Source organism: Podarcis raffonei, chromosome 1, assembly GCF_027172205.1.
Source record: "Podarcis raffonei isolate rPodRaf1 chromosome 1, rPodRaf1.pri, whole genome shotgun sequence".
NCBI classification, from domain to species: domain Eukaryota; kingdom Metazoa; phylum Chordata; class Lepidosauria; order Squamata; family Lacertidae; genus Podarcis; species Podarcis raffonei.
In genome coordinates this window covers 60120055-60147784 of record NC_070602.1, presented here as the reverse complement: position 1 = coordinate 60147784, position 27730 = coordinate 60120055, and the positions used below count along the sequence as shown (strand labels likewise).

General features: G+C 41.2%; 1 protein-coding gene across 5 annotated transcripts in view; it reads right to left on the bottom strand.

The window, feature by feature from the left end:
• Nucleotides 1-27730, bottom strand: part of NELL1 (neural EGFL like 1) — a 363706-nt gene that overhangs the window by 255252 nt on the left and 80724 nt on the right. For all 5 annotated transcript variants that reach the window (XM_053389174.1, XM_053389155.1, XM_053389145.1 and 2 more), the window contains exon 4: nt 24651-24821. In XM_053389174.1, coding sequence (XP_053245149.1) covers nt 24651-24821 — 171 coding nt within the window. The remainder of the gene's footprint in view (nt 1-24650; nt 24822-27730) is intronic.

Genomic DNA, 27730 nt, shown 5'->3' with positions numbered 1-27730 from the left:
AACCCAGCATGTTTTCTCAAAAACAAGTCATGGCAAACAAATCTCATTTCTTTTTTCGATGGTGTTGCAAGCTTGGTGGATCAGCTGAATGCTGTAGGCGAAGTGTATATTGATTTCGGTAAGACTTTTGACAAAGTCCACCATGATATTCTTGCAGAGAAGCTGGTAAAATGTGATCTGGATGAGGAAACTGTTACGTGGATTTGTAGCCGTCTGGCTGACCAAATCCAAAGAGTGCTGCAGGGCTCTGTGCTGGGCCCATTGTTGTTAAACATCTTTATAAACAACTTGAATGAAGGATTTGAGGGGATGCTCATCAAATTTGCAGATGACACCAAACTGGGAGGCGTAGGTAATGCCACAGAAGACAGAATCCGCATTCAAAATGACCATGACAGATTTGAGCACTGGGCCAAAACTAAAAAAATGACTTTCAATAGAGACAAATGGAAAGTTGGGCACTTAGGCAGGAATAACCAGCTGCACAAATATAAAAGGTTATATGATCACCTATCATTTATGCTTTAGTTGAGATTCCTGCATTGCAGAGGCTAAGACTAGATTACTCTCAGGGTCCCTTCCAACTCTACAATTCCATGATTCTGCGTATGAATGAAATCCTGAAGAATGCCTTCCAAAACAGAGGCTAAAAATATAGTAACATTGCTTGAATCTGAAAAAGTGGCTCAAAGAAATATTAACTCCTTTGGGTTGTAATTCTCCCCTATTCAGTTCTAAGGATGTGGTTTTAATTGTGTTACTGACCATTTTAGCAGACTTTATGGGAAGAATAGCAGAAGACGACAGATAGTGCCTGAGATTTACTTTAAGAAAGGGAATATATCCAATAAAGCAAAAGAGAGTCCCAAAGACATGAAAATAGCAGGGGGAAAGGGGTAAGATAAGAAAAACAAAAAAGCCAGAAACCAACCAGCCAACAATTTATAGTTCCCTTTTGTTTGCCTGCTGCTAGTTTCTGTACTGGTAATTTAAACTATTGTTTCAAGAAGGGGGGGGAGCAGCAAAAATAAAATAAAAACAGCTGCCCTGAAATATATAGTGAACATGACAAACTATCAAGAAACAGGAGCTAAAAGTTTATTTTCACAGAAAGAGCAGTGCTTGACAGGCCTGGGTAGAACTTGTCTAAGGCCCAGGGCAGAAGTCGTTAGAATAAAGTTATAAACAAAAAAGCAGTCAATCCCTGCTCCCCGCCCCCCAGCCAGCCAGCTTAGCCTTCTGAGGCCCAGGGCAAATGTACCCGGCTGCCTCGTCTTGGCACAGGCCTGGTCCTTGATATCTCATTGGCACAAATGGGCATTTCATTACATGTTACAGATAGAAAAGAAGTCTATCTGTAAAGTTCTGCCCAACCAGGGGTGGGCATTTTACATTATACCAAAGCATGGGAAAAGAGGGTTGGGTATTAGGTACAGACTTCAGTGGGTTTGTGTTCATATCACTTTAAAAGCACAGTTAGGCTTAACTACTGTTTAAAGGTAAAGGTGAGGCATGTTTATTCAGGTGGTCTGCTCCTCACCTTCTCCAGTTGTGCTCCTGTTGTAGCTAAGGCATGGTTTTGCTTAGTGTTACATCCAAATGTAGGTTCAAGGTTTGCTCCTCTCCAAACAAACCATGAGCTGTAATTTAGGTTTATTCTTGTCTTACTACTTATGGTTTCTTTGCAGGATAATTTTTTTATGTATTATTATTATTATTATTATTATTATTATTATTATTATTATTATTATTATTAAAAGCTCATGTATTAGACCAGGCATAGCCAAACTTGTCCCTCCAGCTGTTTTGGGACTACAACTCCATCATCCCTAGCTAACAGGACCAGTGTTCAGGGATAATGGGAATTGCAGTCCCAAAACAGCTGGAGGGCCAAGTTTGGCCATGCCTGTTAATTAGACTAATGCCTAGTCTAAATGTAATAAAAATGGAGTAAATGTAACTATAATTGGTGTCACCGTACAAAAGCAGAGGCAGGTGGCATTCTGCCCTTGCACTTAAACTGTAATAGTGCACTGCCTTGTTGCTACATAGTTTCCAGCAGCAGGCAAAACTGGAGAACAAGAATGATATACTGTACGTATAATATGAAGTTGAAAGACCTATCTTTTTTCCCCATAACCCGAATCTGAAAAACAAGATTTACTCCACACATCTTATTTTGCACCACTGGTTCTGCATCTTTGCTATGATGGTTCCATAAATTATTTCTAACCATCATGCATGACTGCTCCAGCCCTTATATAGATGAAATTTATTTATCAATAACAGAAACATACAACTAAAGAAAACACATACAGGAAACAAAACAGGATTAATGTCCATAATATATATGGCAAGCAAAGCAGTTTGGATCATATTCCATCTACATATTCCAAGTACATGCGCCAAATACGCAAGAACTGTATCTGATTTGGCCAAGTCTCTAGAAACCTGTACATTCATCACACCTCTACAGTCTGTACAAAGTTCTAATAATGAGTCATGTCTGCCTTTCCCCTATAGCAGGCAGCTGTAATTTAATATTTATTTTTATTTATTTATAACATTACACAAAATTTTCTGGGTTGTATACAATTTAAAAAAACCCCACTGTGGTATTAAGGTGGTATATCAATACAGCCTTGAAGGTTTAGGCAAGGTTTTGCTAAGCTCTGCTACCCAAAGCCCTTCTTAATTGGAGAGGTTAAGGCTCAGTGCATAAGAACAGTCCAACCTCCCTAAGCTAACTTCCCTAAAAGTTTTTGGGTGTTTTTTTAAAGGAAACTTTTGCTTGTGGTATATGATCTTGTCCCTAAATTATGGGCAAGCAAATCAGTATAAAGCAGGAGGAAGCAAAGCAGAAGGAAAAGTGACAGTAAACCTCATGGACAGGATATTGTTTCCAGGTACAATTAGTACAACTTTAGGAAGGAGGTGATCAGGGTACAACCTGAACTTCCAGCATTATAAACACCCATGCTCTGATTCTAGATTCATTTATTGCAATGCTCTTTGCATTTAAAACAAAATTACAAATATTTCAGAGCCCCTGTGCCAAGACTATTAGCTTGCTGCTTCTTTCAACCACTTGTTTTATCTCAATTCCATATAAAATGTGTTAATACCCAGCATGATTGCTTTTTTTTAAAATGGTGTTTACAGACTGTGCTGGCTTTTTTTAAAAGAAAAAGACCTCACTTCAATTTTATTTTAGCTGAATTATTCATTCGGCTTCCTATCTCTCGAAAAAGAAGGCATCTAGTTGGTAAAAAGAAAAATCCTTTTTTTCACATGTCCAACTCTTGTCATACTGCAGGAGTTCCCAATCATCTAACAAGAAGAAAGCTATTTAGATAAACATTTCAGATCTTGAAGGAAATGTTTTCTTATTGAATTTGGAGAGCACAATAGTGCCTGACAACTATTTAATCAAGAAGTTATTGTTTGGCTCATAGGGAGAAAGAAAGGGATGAAAAATAATACCAGGCCTAATTTTTAAAATGTTGAAGCAAGTGCTTGTTCACATTTAAAGCTTTTTTAAAACAAAAAACACAAATCTCAGCTATAACAACAATAGCAACAGCAGCATATTTTTGGTAAAATGGTAAGCACAGTTGGCTCTCGTTTTCTCTCTTACACACAAACACACACACACACACACACACACACACACAGAGAGAGAGAGAGAGATTAGCAGAACCTTTTTTTAAAAAAAAAAGCCAAAACGTAAAGATTCTCAGTTCAACAACTGATCAGAGTTAAATAAGTGTTAAATAGTCCAGAATTGCCTTCTTTTTTAAATTAAAAAATGTTTTTAATGAATTACCTGTGCTTCTGGAAAATACATTGTAAACCACAGAAAACCGTCCATACTCAGAGTAGTATAAATCACAGATAATGAAAAAAACCAAAAACCAAAGGACCTTCTTCATCATGCCCAGCATGTAAATATTCCAGAGTTATCTGGGCTTCTATTTTTGAATATAATCTGAGCTACACTGCCTTCTTAGTCTACTGCAGCATGATAATTACATTCTTATACATGATACTTTGTTTTTAAAGAAATCTTTGTGCTATAATGTACTTAAATTCAGGCTGAAGTTCTGTTAGAACAAAGCAAATAGTATATGTGTTCCATCCATATAATGGCTATACTCCAATGACTCACTTAGTATGCTTGTCAAGCATGTATTTTTTGCCAAGACTCGGTGAGATAAAAGGCAAATGATGTGGTCCAAGGGAGACATAGGTTAGGTCCAAAAACATAGCCAGAGCCAGGCAATGGTAGAGTTTGGGGGCATACAGATAAAAATAAAAGGGACAAGAGACACGAGATATGGTGTCCTGAGCCCACCCAGCCAAGGAAAGCAGATAGTTAATTTTTTATTGACAAGAGCACGCACTTACAGCAGCTCCTAAGGATACACATGTGCATACACGCTTCTTGTGTCTAGGCAGTTATTCCCAGGTCCATGACCTATGAAGCAGTTGCAGTAACAGGGGTACTACACACCCCACCAGCTTATATACCCTCCTCTAACAGGGTGTGCACATGTAACCTGAGGCTTCTCCTACATGGAAGTTGTCACTGCTCTTTCCTCTTTAAGCCCTTCTTGGCTAGGAGATAGAAGGACAGGGAATGGTGGGGATTTAGCTGATTCCCCCTTCACCTGGGGAGCCTCTTCCTCTGCTTCTGATGCATCCTGTGTCCACCCCTCAGGCCCTGACCAATTCAACTTGTCCTCATTCTCCTTCCATGGCTCCTGCCTTGTGAGGGACACCAAATCCCAAAAATCACTGGTCTATTCTCCTGGATCAGCCCCTGACTGTCTTACCTCCACCACACACTCGTGAAAGCCCTGCCAGGTCCCTGACATCTGGTCCAAAATAGACAGGTAGTCAATTCTAGAGGCAATAGAGGTGAAGCAGACAGGGTTGAGTTTTACAGACATCAGAGCCAGGCTAGGATAGTTATTACATAAGACCAGAGTGCCCCTATTGGTTTTCCTGATTTCTCTGGGCTGATCAAGTCTCATGCTTACTAGACTTGAACTGCAGAGCAGCAAAATTCAGGTCATCAGTTTCCTCTATCTTCAAACTGTCCTAATGGCATAAAGAGTGACAAGCTTCCCCCCCCCATACCCTCAGTTGGGGTGGGTGGGAGGAAGACCTGCATTTCCAGATATTTTGAACCATACATCACTCCCCTCTCCCTAAACTGTGTAGCTAACTCAATGAGACAAAGTTCAGCACACTTCCAACCCTGGTTTATCTGAAGACACAAAAACAGCATATTGCACATAGCAAATTGAGCAGCACTTCCCAAAAAGCTCTTCCCCACGGTAATCAGTATACTCCCTGAAGCTTGAAATTTGATTAACCATGAAATTTGTTTCATCGTAAAATTCACAAATTAGTGAAGAGCTCATGATACAACTTTTAATATGGATTTTCATGAAACTGATATTTCTATCCTATTTGAAACTGTTTTTTATCCACCTAATTCTATGCAATATTTCAGCATCCTTCTCCATTTGTTATGGCAACTTAACAGAAACTTAACTTGTGCTTGTTTCTAGCAGTATGATGAGGAAAGAAATACTTCATAATTTTTTACTGATTTTTAATTTCAAGTAACAAAACACACCCATACAAAGAATACATACAGTAGTTTAGTGTTGCAGAGAAAAGAGAGAGAAATAGTGACTGATGGTTGTAGTTTTAGATATTTCAAGAAAAGCAATCAAAGGAATGTGTTTCTCCATAACGTTCCATGAGTCGATGACGGGTGAAAACCATGTTTATTGTCTTAACAAAGGCAATACACTGGTACCTTGGTAGTCAAACGGCTTGGCTCCCAAACACATTGGCTCCAGAATGCCGCAAACCCGGAAATGAGTGTTCTGGTTTGCAAACTTTTTCCAGAAGCTGAACATCTGAAGCAGCTTCCGCTTGAGTGCAGGAAGCTCCTGCAGCAATAAGAAGCTGCGTCTTGGTTTTCGAACCGTTTCGGGGTCAAATGGACTCCTGGAACAGATTAAATTTGAGGACCAAGGTACTACTGGTAAAGAATATCATGTTGTATAAAAGGTGTTAAGTCTTTCCTCTCTCAGATTGATATTCCTTTTGTGAAATGGTTAATTTTTCCATAAGCATCATGTCCCATACTTGCAAAATCCAGGCTTCAAAAAGATTTGCATTTAAAATTTTATGCAATCCCAAATCTAGCTGCAGTTAATAAATGGAGGGTGTTTGTTGGTTGTGTTCTTAATGTGAGAATTTAAATAAGATAGTATGGCTAATTTGGGGTTTAGTCAGAGCAATTGTCCCTATCATTTGATTGTTTGAACATCTTATTCCCAAAAGGGAATAATTTCTTGGCAAAACCACCACTAGAGAGTCAGGTAAATTGCATTCCCATCAGCAACGTTTTGATGTAATTCGTTGATGATGATGATGATGATGATGATGATGATTTGTATACTCGCAGGTCTCAGGGCAGTTACAACATAAAATCACAGTACAAAAACACAAAATACATATATAGTTGGGATACGTTTCCCCTTCCCAGTGGTCATTCAAAATGCTGGAGTCCTTATATTTGGGCTTGTTTAGAAAGTGTATAATCTGGTATATCTCTAACCAATCATGTGGTATATCTCCCAATATAATATTTATTTCTGGAGCTGTCTTGAGTTTATATAATCCCATTGTTTCCCACCTAGCAAATGAGCCTGATTTGGCTGCTGTGCGAAAAGAAGAGTGTTGAGTTATTGGGACTAAAGGGGAATCAAAAGGTCAAAGTTTCAGTCTCCGTTCCTTCCATATAGTCAAATCTGATTTTAGAAAGGGGTTAATAATGTCTTCTAGTGTCTTGTTGTACACTTTCTAATAAGGGGGTGGGCACATAAAGAATTGACTGCTATCATCCTCCACTTTTAACCATGGGACCTGGTCTAAGCCTTGTAAAACCAAAAGGATATTGGGTAAGTCTTTATACCATTTTAGGTTAGGTATCACTATACCTCCTTTTTTCTTGACCCTATAAAGGGTTTTATGAGGTAGCCAAGGTCTCTTGCAGAGATTCTGGTAGATGTTTATCGTTGAATTTTCTATTATGATGTTTTCCAGTGTCCTGAACTTTTAAAATACTGTAAGTCATTTTTAATGAAGAAGGAGCTAAAGCGAATGATAATGGGGACTGAACTCACCATTTATATTTTTAGTTTAGTTTAGGACAGAGTGCTCTGCGTATCCTTTCAATGGGGCCTCCTTGCCATCTGGAAGTATTTCCCTTATCTAGGACTAAAAAGCCTCACACAGACTGATGTTTCCAAAGCCCTCTGTAGCCCCTTGAAGGCACAGATTCTGACAGCACCCCTGATCCTGAACATCCTTGAGCTAGATGTCAGATTGAGATCTCTCTCTCTCTCTCTCTCTCTCTCTCTCTCTCTCTCCATCATCTGCCTATCTCTATCTATCTATCTATCTATCTATCATATCTATCTACCGTATTTTTTGCCCCATAGGACGCACCAGCCCATAAGGCGCACCTAGTTTTTTGGGGGGGGAAATAAAGGGAAAAAATTTATTCCTCCCCCCAGGCACGGGGCTGGGGTGGGGGAAGCCTGAGCTTCCCCCGACCCCAGCCCCCAGAATAGGCAACTCTCCGCAAGCCGTGGGAGCCCAGCGCTTGCGGAGAGCTGCGCGAAGCCTAGAGAGCGAGAGGGGTCGGTGCGCACCGACCCCTCTCGCTCACCAGGCTTCAGCGAAAGCCTGCATTCGCCCCATAGGACACACACACATTTCCCCTTCATTTTTGGAGGGGGAAAAGTGCGTCCTATAGGGCGAAAAATACGGTAATCATAGTTCTGTCGCAGTTATGTACTTTTTATGTTGTAAGCTGCCTTGAGCTGGTTTGAACTGTTGAAAGGGAGCATACAAATAAAATTAATATGTAGCTGTGGGAAAGTCCATCCCCATGGTGCCATTCTTGCTTGAAGACCTGTCTGCCACCTAGGAAGAGGTGCTTCATGAAGGTTACAGACTGTCTTACCCCAGGAACACTGGAGAATTAAGATAATTTTAGAAGTAACAAACAAGACCCTCAGAATTATCTTCTACTTTTAAAGATGTAGGCTTAAGAACCGCATCCAACTAAAATCCATGCAAGATGAGTGTCCTATTATTCATATATGAGACATATTCGCAAATTGTGAATATAGATTTAAATCGAAGCCCTCATTAGACAGAAAGATTCAGCCACTGCCTGAAGCAAACATATCACTTTAAAGCTGTTATTGATCATGATGAAACTAAACCACCCATATTCCCCTCTGGTATTGGACTATATGACCTCCTGTGTCAATGAATCCTAACCCCAGGCTATATATAATTTCAAACATCTCTCCCTCCTGCCCTCCCTCAATCAGTTCTAATTTTTAGACTGCAATCCTTAACAACTTACCAGGGTGTCCTATTGAACTATATGGGTTTTAGTTTTTGAGTGGACATGTAAAAGGACTGCACTGTTAAGACAGTGAAATGCATCCTGAAGTCTAGTTGCATTTTGCTCAAATCATATTTTGTGTTTATTGCTTCTCTGTTTCTGGGACATCATAGAAACACAAAGGGGATTGTGTAATATGAATTTCCTTGAAGGAAAGAATCATTTTAGTGCTTTGCTATCGGTTTGCTAAAACCTCAGCATCAACCATTAAAAAGCATCCTGTGTTTTGAGAATTCATTACCACTTTAGTCTAACATCTAAATTTATGCTGTTACAGTGTAAAAGCCAAATACATAATATTTGAGGGTGGGATAATGCATCTACTTCCACACTTTAGTAAGTGACTGAATTGCTCGTGTGAGCCTTGCTAGGTTTGATTCAAAATTATTCTCTCTGTCATTATGCATCCTTTCTCCCTCTGCCACATTAAAAGGTAAAGGCTGCATACAAATAAGATGAATACAAAACGTCACAAGTAAAGCATAATGCAATATTATCTCCGTTCCGTCGAAGGCATAAACCTGTCCATCAGTATCTTTTCTGATCCACACTGAAAAGCTTTGCAACATCCTGCATCTTAAACTACAGCCGTCGGGTCTCTATCAAGAGGAAACTACAGGCACTGTCTGTCAGCTCTGAACAAAGAAAGCTGCCTTACACCAAATCTGACCAATGGTCCATCTAGCACAGTATTGTATACACTGACAAGAAGTGGCTCTCCAGGCTCTCAGACAGCTGTCTTTCTCAGCTGTACCTGGAAAGGCTGAGGATAGAACCTGTGATCATGTGCTTGCAAAGCATGTGCTCTACAACCGAGCTGCTGAGAATCCAGTAAGCAAAGCACAAGTCCCCCTCTAATAAATTGGATTAAATGTCAGAGTGGATCCATAGGAGCCTCAGTCGGAATCACAGAATTGTAGAGTTGGAAAGGACCACAAGGGTCATCTAGTCCAACCCCCTGCAATGCAGGAATCTTTTGCCCAATGTGGGCCTTGAACTCATGACCCTGATATTAAAAGTGTCGTGCTCTACTGACTGAGGTAACGAGGAGATTGCAGTCCAGAATCTCAGTCTGTACGAGTAGGACAGAATGCAGGAAACTAGAAAGAAGGCTCCCATATCATGAACATAAGGTCCTAGGACCATTCTACACAATTACATTACTGAGGTGTGCATATTAAAGGTAAAGGGACCCCTGACCATTAGGTCCAGTCGTGGCTGACTCTGGGGTTGTGGCGCTCATCTTGCTTTATTGGCCGAGGGAGCCGGCGTACAGCTTCAGGGTCATGTGGCCAGCATGGCTAAGCCGCTTCTGGTGAACCAGAGCAGCACATGGAAACACCGTTTACCTTCCTGCCAGAGCTGTACCTATTTATCTACTTGCACTTTGACATGCTTTCGAACTGCAAGGTTGGCAGGAGCAGGGACCGAGCAACGGGAGCTCACCCCATCGCGGGGATTCAAACTGCCGACCTTCTGATTGGCAAGTCCTAGGCTCTGTGGTTTAACCCACAGCGCCACCCGCATCCCTGGTGTGCATATTAGATTTCTGGAATTCAAGAAAAGGCTTCCCCCCATGTTTAAAATCCCCTACATGTAGTGAACAGCTTCAGCATAGCCTCCCACCCCCCTATTCTGCCACCCTGAAATACTCATTTCCAATATACTGGGAGCTTTTTTTTTACGTGAGGGTTAGGGTTAGGATGTTACATTTCAGTCTATCAAGTATTTATTTGTTTGTTTGTTTGTTTGTTTGTTTGTTTGTTTAATTTCTATACTGCCCTTCATCTGAGGATCACTGGGTGGTTTACAGTACAAAAACACAAAAATAACTTAACATAACAACAAAGACAGCAAGAACACACACCCCCAAAGTAGATATGCATTGGATGTCAAATGTTTATCATTATTTACCATCTGAGGGAGTACCCTGCAACTAAGCACAAGCTTTAGAAAGCTTAGCAAGGAGAAATCTACAACAGGCAAACATTTGGCAGTTTGCTCAAATGTATCAAATTCATTGTGCTTGCTCATCCCGAAATCTATCATCTTAACTGCCTAGAACAATTCATTCCATTACACAATGCTGCAAATGTATCACACAGGGAGCCAACAATCACCGCGACAATAGAGGCAACCATTATAATATCCCAGTCTTGTAAATCAGTTGACTGCAATATACAACTCTCCATTCATACACTGAATGCCTGTGACAAAACAAGGAATATAGTCACACATAGCATGTAAGCCATATCCTAGCCTTCTTTCAGCCACTGAGCTTCATAATCAAGCTACATCAAGGCATGACTTGTTTACTGCATCACAGTTATTCTGGAGAAATACAACGGTTACAAAATATATTAACAAACAATGGCAGTAATTTCACATAGCCAAGGACCTAACCTAAATAGCATTAATCCAAGAAGCACCCAAATGGCAAAACTACTGTAAGTCTTAAGTGCCACTTCTTTCCTTCGGGTGTGGTTAGGTGCTAAGTATTTATAAAATTGAAATGTCCAAGTGTCTACAGTATCTTTGCAAGCAAGGAGGAAGGGCACAACCTGGCCACACCCTCCTGACCACATTGGCAATGCCCTTGTGACCTCATAGTGGACCTTTCAGGTGTCATGGGCACCAGCAGCCTCTGGCTAGGGGACTCAAAAGATGGAAGTGGGTCCTCTGAATATATCAACGATGACTGAGAGATTCCACATATAGCCAGGGCTAATATAGACACTTTGGGTGTTTCAAAGCAGGTGAACAATACTATGATACATAATACTATGAAACAGCAAGGGACTTCTTAATGGATTTCAATTACGTTTTTCTATAAGTTATATATCTTCAAATGCTATGCAATTTCCTATATATATTTTCCCCTTTTGAACACTATTTCACAGTTCCAGTAACTGATCTGAATTTGATATGAAGTATTAGGTCCCAAGGGACGCGGGTGGCGCTGTGAGTTAAACCACAGAGCCTAGGACTTGCCGATCAGAAGGTCGGCGGTTCGAATCCCCGCGATGGGGTGAGCTCCCGTTGCTCAGTCCCTGCTCCTGCCAACCTAGCAGTTCAAAAGCACGTCAAAGTGCAAGTAGATAAATAGGTACCAGAAGCGGCTTAGTCATGCTGGCCACATGACCCGGAAGCTGTATGCCGGCTCCCTCGGCCAATAAAGTGAGATGAGCGCCACAACCCCAGAGTCGGTCATGACTGGACCTACTGGTCAGGGGTCCCTTTACCTTTACCTTATTAGGTCCCAAAGCACTGAGCAGAGGTTTTACTTACATATATAAATGTGAACATCTATATAACTTCCTAATCTAAAATTTTGAGGAAGCATTACAGTACTAGTGTGTTCAAGTCCCAAAGAATTTGTCACACGTTTCTTGGAGAATTTTATTTTACTGAATGTAAGATTATCTGCATTTAGCTGAACATTTCCCTCTCCAGACATCAACTGGACATTTGCTAATGCCAATAATAATAATAACATTGCTTTTGGTTTTTAATCAAGAACACTTATTGATGTTGGTCATCTTTGAGTTACACCTGAAATTATTTAACTAAGACTTTTGAATTGCCATTGGGAAGAGCAATTTTAGGACATAGAAGAACAGATGTTAAAGTGACTAACATATGGACAAATGCATTTCCTTGGATACATTTTATTGAACCCCACGCCTTTGTTAGTCACATCTCATTACAGCATAGTTAAATTATGACAACATGTTCAAGAAGCCTCATTTTTTTAGCCTAGAATGCCACTAATCTTTCAAGTAGCTTCTCTTTGCATATTTAAGCATTAAAATGACAATTTTACACCGCATTTGAATGCCTGAGGTCAATGACTAATCAGCATTCAGGTGTCGAAAGTGATACTACGAATTAGTATACTGCATATGGAACAGTTTGGAAAGCATAAATATGGATTGGGGGCATTTGGTTGGCCAGTTTCTACTCATTGTGACTTTTGTATTACTGCTGTTTTGTAATTCAGCTGTGACTTTACTAATTGTATTATTTTATTGTTGATTTTATATTATATTTTACTGTATTCTTTGTACACTGTCCTGAAAGCCTTGGTTAACAGGTGGCCTAAAGTACAGGGTGATTCATAATGAAGTATACAGTTTCCATTTATAGTAAATGGAAATTGTATACTTCATTATTAATCACCCTGTATATATTATCAAGATTGAAGGGCAGTCTAAAAATATAAGTAAACGACGATCCCAGGTTTAGCTTTAATAATAAGCCAGAACTGCATACATTGTTGACAGCTGCTCACATCAGGAAAGGAACAACTGGGCAGCATACACTAGCACACTGCTCAATGTCAACAAGACATCTACGGTGGCTTATTATGAAGTGTGAACAAGGCCAATATGGCATGCAACACACTAATGGTTCAAAAAAAGTGAAAAAAGAATAACATTCACATTCAGTAGGAAATTTCACCTCTTCCCCTGCAATGACAGCTCAAGGCAAAATTTAATAGAGATCACCTATTTTGCATTAGTGCGCAACCCCAGAGTCATCCGTGACTAGACCTAATGGTCAGGGGTACCTTTACCTTTACATTTTGTATTAGCACCACTCATGTTAAAAAGACAACCAACTTATCTTGCTAAATGTAACACTGCCATAAATAAGAATGGTTGTGTGTCGAGGTCCCCAAGCCACCCCAAATAAACTCACACTTCACACATCAATTTTGTTTAAGGTTTTTGGCGTGTTTTTGGCCACAACTTTATTTAAATACACACGAGTGAGTGGTTGCTTAGGCATTGGTTACAACTATATGTCCTTGCTCCAGGGACAGAACTGACTTCCGGATTCCAGCGGAAGCCAGTCAGGGAAAACAATATTGGGGAGAAATGAAGCTGGGCATCAGTCCCTCACTTCTCACCCGCATGCTCCCGGGGGCTTGCACGGCCCAAGTCCGATGCCAGGGACTTGGAGGAAAGGATGGCAAGCCCCTGGATTCCTTTAACGGAATTCCCTTGCAGCAGCACCATTGGAGGGGTAGGCACTTATCCCTCCACCAACCAATTTTAACCAATGCCTAACCGCCAACCTTACAAGCTGTGACGATTTGCTACGCAGTAGGCAAAAACCAAATGGCACCAGCCAATTAGCCAAATGAACAAAATTCCTACCTGGCCCCTGCCCCAAAAGCAGGCAACTCCATGACAGGCATAGCAAGGTCAAAGAAAGACCCCCCCAATTCAGGGCTGCGTGTCCAGTATTTAAAACATTTGACCCCTCCTACAAATTGGCAACAACAAATTCTCCCCCGAGACTCAAAATACCCAATCACTGCCTGTGGCCATTCAAACGTAACTGCCCAGCAACAGTGGGGTGGCCTGCTAGCCCCCACCACAACATGTGCTCTCTGTTAGGGAGAACACGCTTTGTAGCTCCTCCTTAACACCCCTTGTAAACTGAGGGAGACTACAAACTTCAGCAAAGCGTGTTCTCCCTAACAGAGAGCACGTGTTGCGGTTGGGGGAACAGGCCACCCTGTCATGACTAGGCAAATTTGGTATGGAACCCTAGCCTTAAGGGGTTAATTGGGTTGCTGGGGAATTTTGGTTGTTGCCAATTCGGAGGAGGGGTCAGAGGCTTTAAATATAGGGGCCAGACGATGGGACATCCTCTTGGCTGTTTTGCACCGGATCACCCGCCCTCCCTCCCTTTCATAGGGTGGTTTTTTGCTCGCTTGACCTTGCTATGCCTGTCATGGGGTCGTCCGCCTTGGAGCGGGGGCCTGGTAGGAATTTTGCCATTTGGCTGATTGGCTGGTGCCATTTGGTTTTCGCCTACTGCGTAGCAAATCGTCACAACTTGTAAGGTTGGCAGTTAGGCATTGGTTAAATTGGTGCTTGGAGGGGTAAGTGCCTATCCCTCCAAATGATGCGGAAAGGGAATTCCGTTAAAGGAATCCAGGGGCTTGCCATTCTTTTCGTCCTTGTCCGTGGAGCCGGACTTGGGCCGTGCAAGCCCCACAGGAACATGAGGGTGAGAGGTGAGGGACTGTTGCCCAGCTTCATTTTCTCACCCAATACTTGTTTCCCACGCTGGCTTCCGTTGGTGTCCGGAAGGCCAGCTCTGTCCCTGAGGGCAAGGACAGATAGTCATAACCAATGCCTAAGCAACCACTCACATTTTTTGTATTTGAATAAAGTTGTGGCCAAAAATTATGCCAAAAACCTTAAACAAAAATTGAAGTGTGAAGTGTGAATTATTTTGGGGGGTGGCACTGTGGGACTCAACACGCAACTATTTTTTCTCACACTCCAGCATTTTCTTCACCTGAACTGAATGAGCAATTAAAAGGGAAAGCAGTGAACACCACTAAAGGATGCAAAACCCACAAGTCTACCAACTAAAACAGCATTTCTTTCTCCTGTGACTTAATTTGCTCAAAGAAGCTCAGAAAACCACTGCCTTTCATTAAACATTCAGAACTCATCTCCAAGCCTAAGATGCTACTAAGCCATCGTAAAATGGCAAAATTGATATGTGAAATCTGCCCTCCCTAATACTGGATTCCACATGTACTTTCAAGTGCAGCCTTCCACCCACTGAAGATTAGGAAAGCTCAGATACTTTGGCAGCTCTTGACAGTACTCCTGGTTGCCATGCCCTTTGTAAGGCACTGCTAATCACTTTCACAGCCTTAAGAAATTGACTGAAGTGTCAGCAGAAGACTTGGGTGGAAAAAATTAAGAAAATGTTCAGTTCTCTTTTGTATACAAAAGTTTAGATAAGAAGTTATTTTTTAAAAAGCAGTATATTAGCAGAATGTGCTATTTAACTGGCTCAGGGTGGCAATTGATATAACTATCCTGATTTGTGTAGGTACCTTTGCTGCTTCAGGTCTTTCTGCATCACTTAAACAGCTGACCACTTTGCTATTTGAACTTGCTTCACTTTGACTTCAAAGTATGTTTCATTCTCTGTCCCCTAAACTTAGAAACTGGTCAAAGCAGCCAAACTCCTAGACTGACCTGCCCTTGGCCTGAAATGTGGTTGCACAAGTGTATCTACTATAAAGTGCCTGTGACATTATTAGTCAACTCTCACACATACACTCCACAATTGTCATGCTGCTTTGCTTTGCTTTGTTTACAAGTTAAGGGTTGGTTCAAGGCAGAGCACCACTCAAACATTTGGACAGAATATTTCAACATTGTCTTCAGAACTAGTATTGCAGAAGAGGATCAGGTAGAAGGGAATCAAGCCTGAAAATATCATTCGGTAAGGACCTCTATTTCCTTTAATCTGAATCATTTGTTCTGCATTGGACCCAACATCCAGTGCTTTTAATCTGGTAAACATCCTGAAGGAATCCCCTTAGCCTAAGCTATTAGCAAATTGCAATCACCTATCTGGCATTTACCAACAACCATATTGTGGTTATAACTTTAAAAGCCTAATTAGTCCATGAGCTAGTCACCAGAGAATAAGCTATTTGAAATTATTTTATTGAACTTTCTTATTGGAGGGGTATAAGCTTGAGCAAATAAAAAAATGCAGAAACCCTGTCTTTCACACAGAACAAAGGCACTGAAAAAACTACTGGACATAAGCATGTCAAAGAGGCTAAGACAACTGAACTATCAATCAGCATTAGGAAAGAAGCAGTTCAGTTAATTATAGTCAAGACTCTAAGGAGGAAGGATCAAGTTCATTATCTTTTTTTTTTCAGTGCCTCACATACAGCCCTTCAAGAAGTGTTTACAAGATGTCAGGATTTCTCTGAACCTGCCTTTCAGGTGTTTGCTACTGCATCTAGAAACACAAAGAGAAGGAAATTAAACTGAGAGGCTGAAGGGACCTTTGCTTCAAAAGCTGTAATAGTAGTGTGGCACCAGAGGGCAAGCACCCTTCCTTCACTCCATGGAACTACCAAGTGTTACCAAGGGAGACAGCTTAAAAGTAAAGGAAGTGCTAAGTACATGGCTCTAGCATGAAAAAGTGTTATGATGCACCCATATACATATATGAACTATCAACTAGAGCAGGGGTGCACAACCTGTGGCCCTCCAGATGCTTCTGGAGGGCCAGTGTGGTGTAGTGGTTAAGAGTGGTGGACTCGTAATCTGGTGAACCGGGTTCGCTTCCCCGCTCCTCCACATGCAGCTGCTGGGTGACCTTGGGCTAGTCACACTTCTCTGAAGTCTCTCAGCCCCACTCACCTCACAGAGTGTTTGTTGTGGGGGAAGAAGTGAAAGGAGAATGTTAGCCGCTTTGAGACTCCTTAGGGTAGTGATAAAGCGGGATATCAAATCCAAACTCTCTTCTTCTGGACTACAACTCCCATCAGCCCCAGCCAGCATAGCCAGTGATCAGGGATGATGGGAGGTGTAGCCCAACAACATCTGGAGGGCTGCAGGTTGTGCACCCCTGAACTAGAGCATGCTCTAATTGGTGTTTAGTACCTGCCAGAAATTTCACTATCCCAGTCTAGAAAGGAGACTGCCAGGTCTAGGCTCAGTGTCACTGATGCCAGAAGGCTGAGCTACAAGGACTTCCCCCCTTCTCCCGCACCCCCAAAAAATTGGCTTGCAGGGCGGTTTGGAAAATCCCCTTGAAGAGCATGTGTGGGAGAAAAGGGATTGTTCCATCTGGCAAGCCTAAATGCTTGTCCTGATGGGAGGATTGCCTTAATGTGATATTGAACTCCTCCCAATATGTTGGCAAGATGACGTCTCTACTTCTCAAGATGCTGTCTAGGCCTGTCATTGCCCTTCTCCCAAGAAGCAGGCGTCTTTTAATTTCGTGGCTGCTGTTACCATCTGCAGTGATCATGGAGCCCAAGAAAGTAAAATCTCTCACTGCCTCCATTTCTTCCCCTTCTATTTGCCAGGAGGTGATGGGGCCAGTGGCCATGATCTTCGTTTTTTTTATGTTGAGCCTCAGACCATATTTTGCGCTCTCCTCTTTCACCCTCATTAAAAGGGTCTTTAATTCCTCCTCACTTTCTGCCATCAAGGTTGTGTCATCTGCATATCTGAGGTTGTTGATATTTCTTCCGGCAATCTTAATTCCAGCTTGGGATTCATCCAGCCCAGCCTTTCGCATGATATATTCTGTGATATAAATTAAATAAGCAGGGAGATAAAATACAGCCTTGTCGTACTCCTTTCCCAATTTTGAACCAATCAGTTGTTCCATATCCAGTTCTAACTGTAGCTTCTTGTCTCACATAGAGATTTCTCAGGAGACAGATGAGGTGATCAGGCACTCCCATTTCTTTAAGAACTTGCCATAGTTTGCTGTGCTCGACACAGTCAAAGGCTTTTGCATAGTCAATGAAGCAGAAGTAGATGTCTTTCTGGAACTCTCTAGCTTTCTCCATAATCCAGCGCATGTTTGCAATTTGGTCTCTGGTTCCTCTGCCTCTTCTAAATCCAGCTTGCACTTCTGGGAGTTCTTGATCCACATACTGTTTGAGCCTTCCTTGTAGAATTTTAAGCATAACCTTACTTGTGAGCAAGCCCCATTGAAATCAATGGGACTTACTTTAAAGTAGAAACATAGAGACTGAACTGTATCTACAGTAATTCCTCGTGCTTTCTATGATATAAGAAAGAGTGAGTGGATATAATTTTAAATAATTATAGGATTCACTCAACAGAAGGCTATGCTAACTGTTGCTTTCTTCACTCTTAAAAAGGTAAAGGTACCCCTGACAATTAAGTCCAGTCGCGAATGACTCCAGGGTTGTGGCACTCATCTCGCTTTATAGGCTGAGGGAGCCTGCACCTGTCTGCTTTCACAGACAATATTTTCGGGTCATGTGGCCAGCATGCTTTTATTATGAATCAAATTCTGTGACGTTTAACTTGAGAACAACTCAAATTTAGCAGGCATCAACACTGAATTTCCACCCCCAATATTTTGCTTCAAACTGTTCTGTTTAACCAGACTTTCCCTTAATTGTACCATTGGTATTTGAATTTATTAATCATATGTTTTATTTGAACTTTTTAATATATATTTTTGTCAACCACTTTTTATGATAAACAGTATACAAATGTATACAAATAAACAACTCCTTGTAAACCAATATGTACACATTTTAGGGCAAGAAAGGCATTCTAGGAAATGCCACTGAGAACAGCATATGCTTAAGTGCCCATTAGCAATCCTTTAAGCTCTTCAGCCAGAGAAAACAAGTGGAAATGTGTTTTTTTAAAAATGCATGCTCTTCAAGCATATACCATATTTCAATGAAAATGCCCTTTGAATGTGTATTTTAGAGACATTGATGTTGTCCCATTGCGTAAAGTAACTCTTAGGAGATGTGATGCATATTGGTCATGGGAAACGAATTTCTCATATATTATGGGCAAACAGTGCAGCACATGCTCTCTGGATTGTCAGCTACTGTGGGTGGGGTGTGAGGAATCCAAAAGGAAGCCATGCTAGTCTGCTACAGCAAGAACAGCAGAATCCCCCTGCACTTGGGCTAAGTGAGCTCCAGTTCATGAATGTCCGTGTAAAAATGGAGTGCTGTCAGAAAGTAGTTCAAGTCATAGTCCCTGCATGATTACTGCCTAAAACAAGCTTACATGCAGAGTATTTTACAAAGAAAAATGCTGTAGGCAGCTGAGTTTGCAAGCTGGCTCTTTTGCCATTTATCTGTTGTGAGGTTACTGTATACATAAAAACAAAAATTTTGTACAATAAAATAAAAATTATGTTCAATATAAATATTGAATGTATGATGTTATCTTGTTGTTGTTTAGTCGTTTAGTCGTGTCCGACTCTTCATAACCCCATGGACCAGAGCACGCCAGGCACCTCTGTCCTCCACTACCTCCCGCAGTTTGGTCAAACTCATGCTGGAAACCTCGAAAACACTATCCAACCATCTTGTCCTCTGTCGCCCCCTTCTCCTTGTGCCCTCCATCTTTCCCAGCATCAGTGTCTTCTCCAGGGAGTCTTCTCTTCTCATGAGGTGGCCAAAGTACTGGAGCCTCAGCTTCACGATCTGTCCTTCCAGTGAGCACTCAGGGCTGATTTCCTTAAGAATGGATGCGTTTGATCTTCTTGCAGTCCATGGGACTCTCAAGAGTCTTCTCCAGCACCATAATTCAAAAGCATCAATTCTTCGGCGATCAGCCTTCTTTATGGTCCAGCTCTCACTTCCATACATCACTACTGGGAAAACCATGGCTTTAACTATACAGACCTTTGTTGGCAAGATGACGTCTCTACTTCTCAAGATGCTGTCTAGGCCTGTCATTGCCCTTCTCCCAAGAAGCAGGCGTCTTTTAATTTCGTGGCTGCTGTTACCATCTGCAGTGATCATGGAGCCCAAGAAAGTAAAATCTCTCACTGCCTCCATTTCTTCCCCTTCTATTTGCCAGGAGGTGATGGGGCCAGTGGCCATGATCTTCGTTTTTTTTATGTTGAGCCTCAGACCATATTTTGCGCTCTCCTCTTTCACCCTCATTAAAAGGGTCTTTAATTCCTCCTCACTTTCTGCCATCAAGGTTGTGTCATCTGCATATCTGAGGTTGTTGATATTTCTTCCGGCAATCTTAATTCCAGCTTGGGATTCATCCAGCCCAGCCTTTCGCATGATATATTCTGCATATAAATTAAATAAGCAGGGAGATAAAATACAGCCTTGTCGTACTCCTTTCCCAATTTTGAACCAATCAGTTGTTCCATATCCAGTTCTAACTGTAGCTTCTTGTCTCACATAGAGATTTCTCAGGAGACAGATGAGGTGATCAGGCACTCCCATTTCTTTAAGAACTTGCCATAGTTTGCTGTGCTCGACACAGTCAAAGGCTTTTGCATAGTCAATGAAGCAGAAGTAGATGTCTTTCTGGAACTCTCTAGCTTTCTCCATAATCCAGCGCATGTTTGCAATTTGGTCTCTGGTTCCTCTGCCTCTTCTAAATCCAGCTTGCACTTCTGGGAGTTCTTGATCCACATACTGTTTGAGCCTTCCTTGTAGAATTTTAAGCATAACCTTGCTAGCGTGTGAAATGAGTGCAATTGTGCGGTAGTTGGAGCATTCTTTGGCACTGCCCTTCTTTGGGATTGGGATGTAGACTGATCTTCTCCAATCTTTTTTTTTTTTTTAATATACTTTTTATTAGTTTACAACCAAAATTATACATTTTTAACCAAATTTTCACAAATTATACTTTTGAGACTTCCTTCGATTATTCTGGTAATCATCCATATTTACTCCTAACTAAAATCGTATTTCCTTTTTTGCATTGCCTTTTAACTTTCACCTTTTCCAATATATATTTTCCCAAACAATACATCTTAACCTTTACAGTGCTTCTTGAAACCCCACTAGCGTTGTTTGTAAATCACATACATTTTTCAGATAATCTACAAACTTCCCCCAATTTTCGATGAACTTTTGATTTTTAGAATATCTTATTTTTCCAGTCAATTTATCTAGTTCCGCATAGTCTATTAGTTTCATTCTCCAATCTTGAATTGTCGGTGTTTCTTCTTGTTTCCACTTCTGGGCTAGTAGAATTCTTGCTGCCACAACTGCATACTGGAATAGCTTACAGTCTTTCCTTCTTATTTCTTTCCCTGTGATTCCTAAAAGAAAACCTTCTGGTTTCTTGACAAAAGTATATTTTAACATTTTTTTTAATTCATTATTGTCAGCGCTGCCCAAGGTCCCAGCTCACACAAGACCAACGCTGCTTCTTCCTCAAGTTAAAAAGTCTTTATTGAAGTTCAGTTTCATTTCCAGACGCGCAGCGCGCAACGCTACGTCTATGCCTCAGACCGTAGAAGTCCCATCTGAATCTCCTCCCCCCTGACACCAGCTTAAGATTCTAGCCTTACTCCACCTCTTCCTCTGTTCCTTCTTTCTCTGGGTCCTCCTGCTAGTCGGAGTCTCAGCCCTCCTCGATTCTTCTGACGCTGAGTCCGCCGACTCTTCTCCCCCCCTCCTTCGGGCCTTAGGACCTGGCTCCCAATCCGGGTTTTCTGCTGTCCCGCGCTCCTCCACATTTGAACTTGGCGCGCGCGCGCAGCCTCCCACTTTCCTTCTGACCGTTACACTTGTGTCACTGCTCCCTCTTTCGGGGAGTCTAGCTGGACCTGGCCTTCCCTCCGTTTCCCCACTCCCCGATGGAGGAGAAGCTGGTCCTGACTCATGTGACTCTTCCCCCCCACTGTGCTCTGATGGGGGAACTGGTCCTAATCCTCCGCTACTCCTTTGGGACTCCCCTCTGGTTCCTTGTTTATGGATCGTCCCCCCTGGGACTCGCCTCACCCTTACCATAGGCGCCCCCTCCTGGGAATCTTCTGATTCGCTGGAGAAGCTCATGGAATCTCTCGGGCCACTGTCATATTCCCCTACGCTCCCCTCTGATTCCTCTCCTCCGCTCTCTATTTGCTCTCTCCCCTGCTCTTCTGCTCCTGAGCCTCTGACAATTATATATCCCTTCCCAGAAGTTCTTAACTTTCTTACATTCCCACCACATGTGATAAAATGTTCCCTCCCTTTCTTTGCATTTCCAACACTTATTGTCCGTTTTATACATTTTGGCTAATTTAACAGGTGTAATGTACCATCTATAAAACATTTTCATCACATTTTCCTTCAATCCCATGCATGCAGTGAATTTTAAATTTTCCTTCCATAATTTTTCCCAATCTTCAAATTGGATATTATATCCAAAATCTCTAGCCCAGTGTATCATTACTGATTTAACTTCTTCGTCCTTCGTACACCATTCCAACAGTATCTTATACATTTTTGACAAAATCTTATTGTCACTGTTGATTATATCAATTTGGAACCTGGAGTCTTTTTCTGCATACCCCTTTTCCTTTGCATGTTTCTTAAACATTTCATTTACCTGGAAGTAGTGTAACCAATCATATACATAATCCTTGACTTGTTCATATGGTTTTAGTTTCCATTTTCCTCCTTCTTTTATTACCAATTCTCCGTATGTAGCCCATTTACCTCTCATATTAACTTTCTTTACGCTCATAACCTCTAACGGAGATAACCAGTGTGGAACCCTTGGTTCTAAAAGACTTTTGTACCTGTCCCATACTTCTATTAACGAGTTCCTGAAGATGTGGTTTCCAAATCCTTTATGAACCTTTTTCTTATCACACCATAGATAAGCGTGCCACCCAAACCTATTATCGAAACCTTCAAGATCTAATAATTCCTTGTTTTCTAACTTAATCCATTCCTTTAACCAGCAAATACATACAGCCTCATAATATATTTTCAAATCTGGCAGGGCAAAGCCTCCTCTTTCTTTCGCATCTGTAAGTAATTTATATTTTATTCTTGGCTTCTTGCCCTGCCAGATATACCTTGATATCACTTTTTGCCAATCTTTAAAGGTTCCACTCCCCTTAATTATGGGGATTGTCTGAAACAAAAATAGCATCTTTGGGAGCACGTTCATCTTAATTGTAATCTTCTCCAATCTTCTGGCCACTGCTGAGTTTTCCAAATTTGCTAGCATATTGAGTGTAGCACCTTAACAGCATCATCTTTTAAAATTTTAAATAGTTCAGCTGGAATACCATCACTTCCACTGGCCTTGTTATTTGCAGTGCTTTCTAAGGCCCATTTGACTTCACTTTCCAGGATGTCTGGCTCAAGGTCAGCAACCACACTACCTGGGGTGTACGAGACATCCATATCTTTCTGGTATAATTCCTCTGTGTATTCTTGCCACCTCTTCTTGATGTCTTCTGCTTCTGTTAGGTCTGCAATACTTTTTTTTCAAATAATGCACATTTCAAGCATGTAACCAAAATAAATTAATTCTATAATTTCCTATAACAATAAATGATTATATGTTCCTTGGTGCAGATATTTTCCCCAAATGTTTTTTCAGTTAAAAATATTGTACCGCCTAGTGCTGGATCATATAGGCATGTAAAGGAATCTATCTTCTTACACAATTCATGACACAGAGAGAAAATATGAAAATAATAAATGAATATCCAGCACTTCAGCCATTGTTTTTCCTACAAGGTTTACCCTCAATCACATAACCATCACGTACAGACAAAATCACCTGATACAACCCATTCCTAAATACCTTAAATAAATTTTAAATGTGATAAATGTCATGTCATGTTCACTGGCCAGCCAATCCAACTAAAAACAGGCAACCCATGACAAATAAAAAATGCCAAATATCCCCATATGTTTTCCCCCAGATATTGTAGGCATTTCGTGATGTATGATTTATGCCAGTTCAACCAAGATTCTAAGAGGATGTAGTAAGTGTAACATAATGCTTTTTAAGTCTTTAATAGCTAATGCTTCAAGGTTATTCTCTGTTTTTGTTATGTCAGAATTATGATTTTAGGTGAGTTAAAAGACACTGGAATCAAAGTTGCTTTATACCTAACATCATTAAGTATTCTAGTGTAGAATCTTGTAGCCTTTGCAAGTTAGTTTCTAGTGAGGTTTGGGCTTGTAGATCTGGAACTGCATGTGTGCTTCCTTCTGCACCCTCAGCATCTGCTCAAGCTTATACATTAATAAATTAATAAATGTTACAATATCACAACGAGTCCCCATCCCCCCCCCAATAAAGTAGGCCTGTATCTACTGTGAACTTCTTACAGAATGGCAGAACAAATTGATGCAGAGAATTAGTAGGAGTTCTAAACAATTAAGGTATATCGCTCTTTTAGAAGTTTATGTTTAGAAAAGATTTTAAAGATTCCCCCCCCCAAAAGCACTTGATTACATTCAAAGAATTTTTTTAAAAAACAACAACACATAACACCTTCAAGCAATGGAGGTATACTGAGAAGCCTTTCTCACTCGGAAAGCTATGGACAGCTCAGTGCAGTGCATTATATGTAATCAAGGCAAACATTGCTTAAGCACATATCTACAGAACATGGAGATATATTCAATATCCTACCCCCTACCCCAAAATCAGCAATCAGCCTTTTGTTCATAATCACAGGCTTACTGTTTCATTCTAATGCTGTCTTCTGTCACATTCACTTTTCTCTGCAATTTTTTGTGGGGTTTTTTGGCACATACAGAACTTTATGGCAGATTTCATCAAATAATTAGTTTTAGTCTGAAGAGCAGGCAGATATTCAAGAGAAACGTACAGAGAAGTAACTTTACCTATTGCAGTCGACATGAAGCAGGAGGTGGGATGCACTAAGTGATAACGCAATCTTATGCCACTGTCCATCTGCCAGCCGATACGGAAATACTTCTGTTCTTGACTTTCCATTAAATCTGTAGTGATATCTTATTTCATCTCTCAGGCCACTGCTTTCCAGTTCAAAGTAACTGCATTTAAAAAGAAGAAGAATCAATTTCATTTTACCTGCCGTGCACTATTCAGTCATGTGTCCTGCGAATTAATGAAAACAATTGCTCTTGAAAATTACATTTATTATGATGCCTGTATGTTTATTTAAACATGCATATGTATGTGTGTGTGTGTGATAATGCTAGCCACCCACCCAAAATACAGCCTCCAAACTAACTAAGTAAGTTACTAACTAACTAAGGCTAGGAACTAACTAACTAAGGCTAGGAATCAATCATGCACCGTTCAAAGCCATTCTCATTACAGACTAGAAATCTTATGCACCTGACAGAGTCTGCTCCCAGATTTGAGATGGCCCACAGAAAAGTGCCCCCTAGTGGTCACATCATGGTTAGGGTCACACCATTTCCCCTCTCCCTCCCTTTCTCATTCAAACTGCCCCCCTCTGCTGATACACCAGTTAGATATTTAAAAAGATGCCACTGGTTCAAAAAGAAGTTGATTTTTCTAAGCTTAATTGCTGCATGGGGTCACAGTTGAGCAGCAGAAGCTGTGAGTCAGTAGTTTCTCATCCTTGGTTTACTGAAATCTGTGACTGTAGCCAATGCCTCAGAGAGATGGGCATTCTGGGAAATGAGCGTAGCAGTTAGAGACAGGTATTTAGAGCTGCTCAGAATGGCAAGTTGAGATTGAGTTAAAAAGGGCTGAGAGCAGATGCCAGTACTGGGACCTTGGCAACTGCCCAAGGATGCCAGCAGTTGAAACATGCCCTGACACCTAGGTACTGAAGATTTTCCTTGGCAGCTATTAAAATACAGGGGGAGAGACCTTTAAAAGTTAACATTCGCAGCTTTGAAAGTGAGTTTTTGTTCATTCTATCCCCCCCCCCAACTTTCTGACTTCAGTCTGCTTTCTTTATAACAAAAGTCTGGTAAATTTTTGACAAGGGAAAAACACATGGAATGCTGTGCAATATATATCAGTTACCATTTTTTCCACAAGAAAAAAATATTGACCCACACTGTGAAATGGAAAACCCTGACAGACTCGCTCATGCAATAAATTACTGACTAGGAATTTGTGCACAAATGCATGTCTGGCAAAAGAGAGAGAAAGGATAAAAAATGAGTTTGCATCATCTAACACACATAAAGTTTTAACTGCCATTAAATGTATCTAAGCAGCAAAACAAAGTATTTTAATATTAAATGACATGTTTAAATTAAATATTTCAACTTGAAAATGAACTTGAAGAGAAGGCAAAAATAACCTAGAAACTCATGGCAGGAGCACGCCAGCATTAAATTGATGGAGTAAGTGAAGTTAACTCTTTATTAGAAGAAACAGGATCTGTTCAGGACTGCCAGGCCTAGTGAGCACAGCAACTCTTCTTTGGCAGGCCTTTCCCCTATGAGGCAGTTGTAGAGACTAAGGGTCCCCCCCTTCCCACAGCTACCTAAGTCTCCTCCTCTACCAGGTTCTTCCCAAGCAATCTGAGACTATGACAGCATGCTCCTCCCACGCATACCCCTCCTAGTCCTGGGAGACCACGGAAAAGGGGAGCGTATCAAAGCAGGAGGGGGAGACACCTTTGCTTCCTCACCTGGCTGACTCTTCTTTGTATCTTGGCCTCCCTCCTCTCCTGCTTCCGCTTCTGGGATTCTCTCTGCCACAGGCTCTCCCTGCTCTCTAAAACCTGTTATGTCTTCAGCTTCTGACACTTCCTCTTTCTAGTCTTTTCCCTCTTCTCGCTCTGACCACTCATTATCCCACCGCCAATCACTGGGCTCTGAGCCTTCTTCCCATGGGGGTTTCCCATCAGGTGCCTCCCACCATTCCTCTGTGTCCAGCCAGGCCATGGCACTCATCAAAGCAAACCCAAACACAGTAATCCTACTACCCAGGGCATAGAAATGCATGCACCAAAAAAATGAAGATGCATATCTGGAAAAGGTTCCGTTTTCTTGTTTAAGCAGAACACATCACTAATGGGGAAAACAAACTGGGCTCTTAAGAGTGGCCAACGGTTTTCTGTCTAAAGATACCCTCTGTTTTAAGGAACATCCAGTCCAAGTCTGGTTTGATGATAACAAGGAAGATGAGGAGCCTTGAAGTTATCCATCAATAGTTAGGACCCATACAACAGAGAAGGCATACATGTCACCGGGACACAGACTTCCCCACTATATTGAGATGTATTGTATTTTTATTTAAAGTACAGTAATAGCAGTGGCCAGAGGATTGGAAAAGATCAGTCTACATCCCAATCCCAAAGAAGGGCAGTGCCAAAGAATGCTCCAACTACTGCACAATTGCACTCATTTCACACGCTAACAAGGTGATGCTTAAAATTCTACAAGGCAGGCTTAAGCAGTATGTGGACTGAGAACTCCCAGAAGTGCAAGCTGGATTTCGAAGGGGCAGAGGAACCAGAGACCAAATTGCAAACATGTGCTGGATTATGGAGAAAGCTAGAGATTTCCAGAAAAACATCTACTTCTGCTTCATTGACTACGCAAAAGCATTTGACTGTGTCGACCACAGCTAATTATGGCAAGTTCTTAAAGAAATGGGAGTGCCTGATCACCTCATCTGCCTCCTGAGAAATCTCTATGTGGGACAAGAATCTACAGTTAGAATTGATTGGTTCAAAATTGGGAAAGGAGTACGACAAGGCTGTATATTGTCTCCCTGCTAATTTAACTTATATGCAGAATTCATAATGCGAAAGACTGGAAGGGATGAATCCGAAGCCGGAATAAATATCAACAACCTCAGATATGCAGATGACACAACCTTGATGGCAGAAAGTGAGGAAGAATTAAAGAACCTTTTAATGAGGGTGAAAGAGGAGAGTGCAAAATATGGTCTGAAGCTCAACATCAAAAAAACTAAGATCATGGCCACTGGTCCCATCACCACCTGG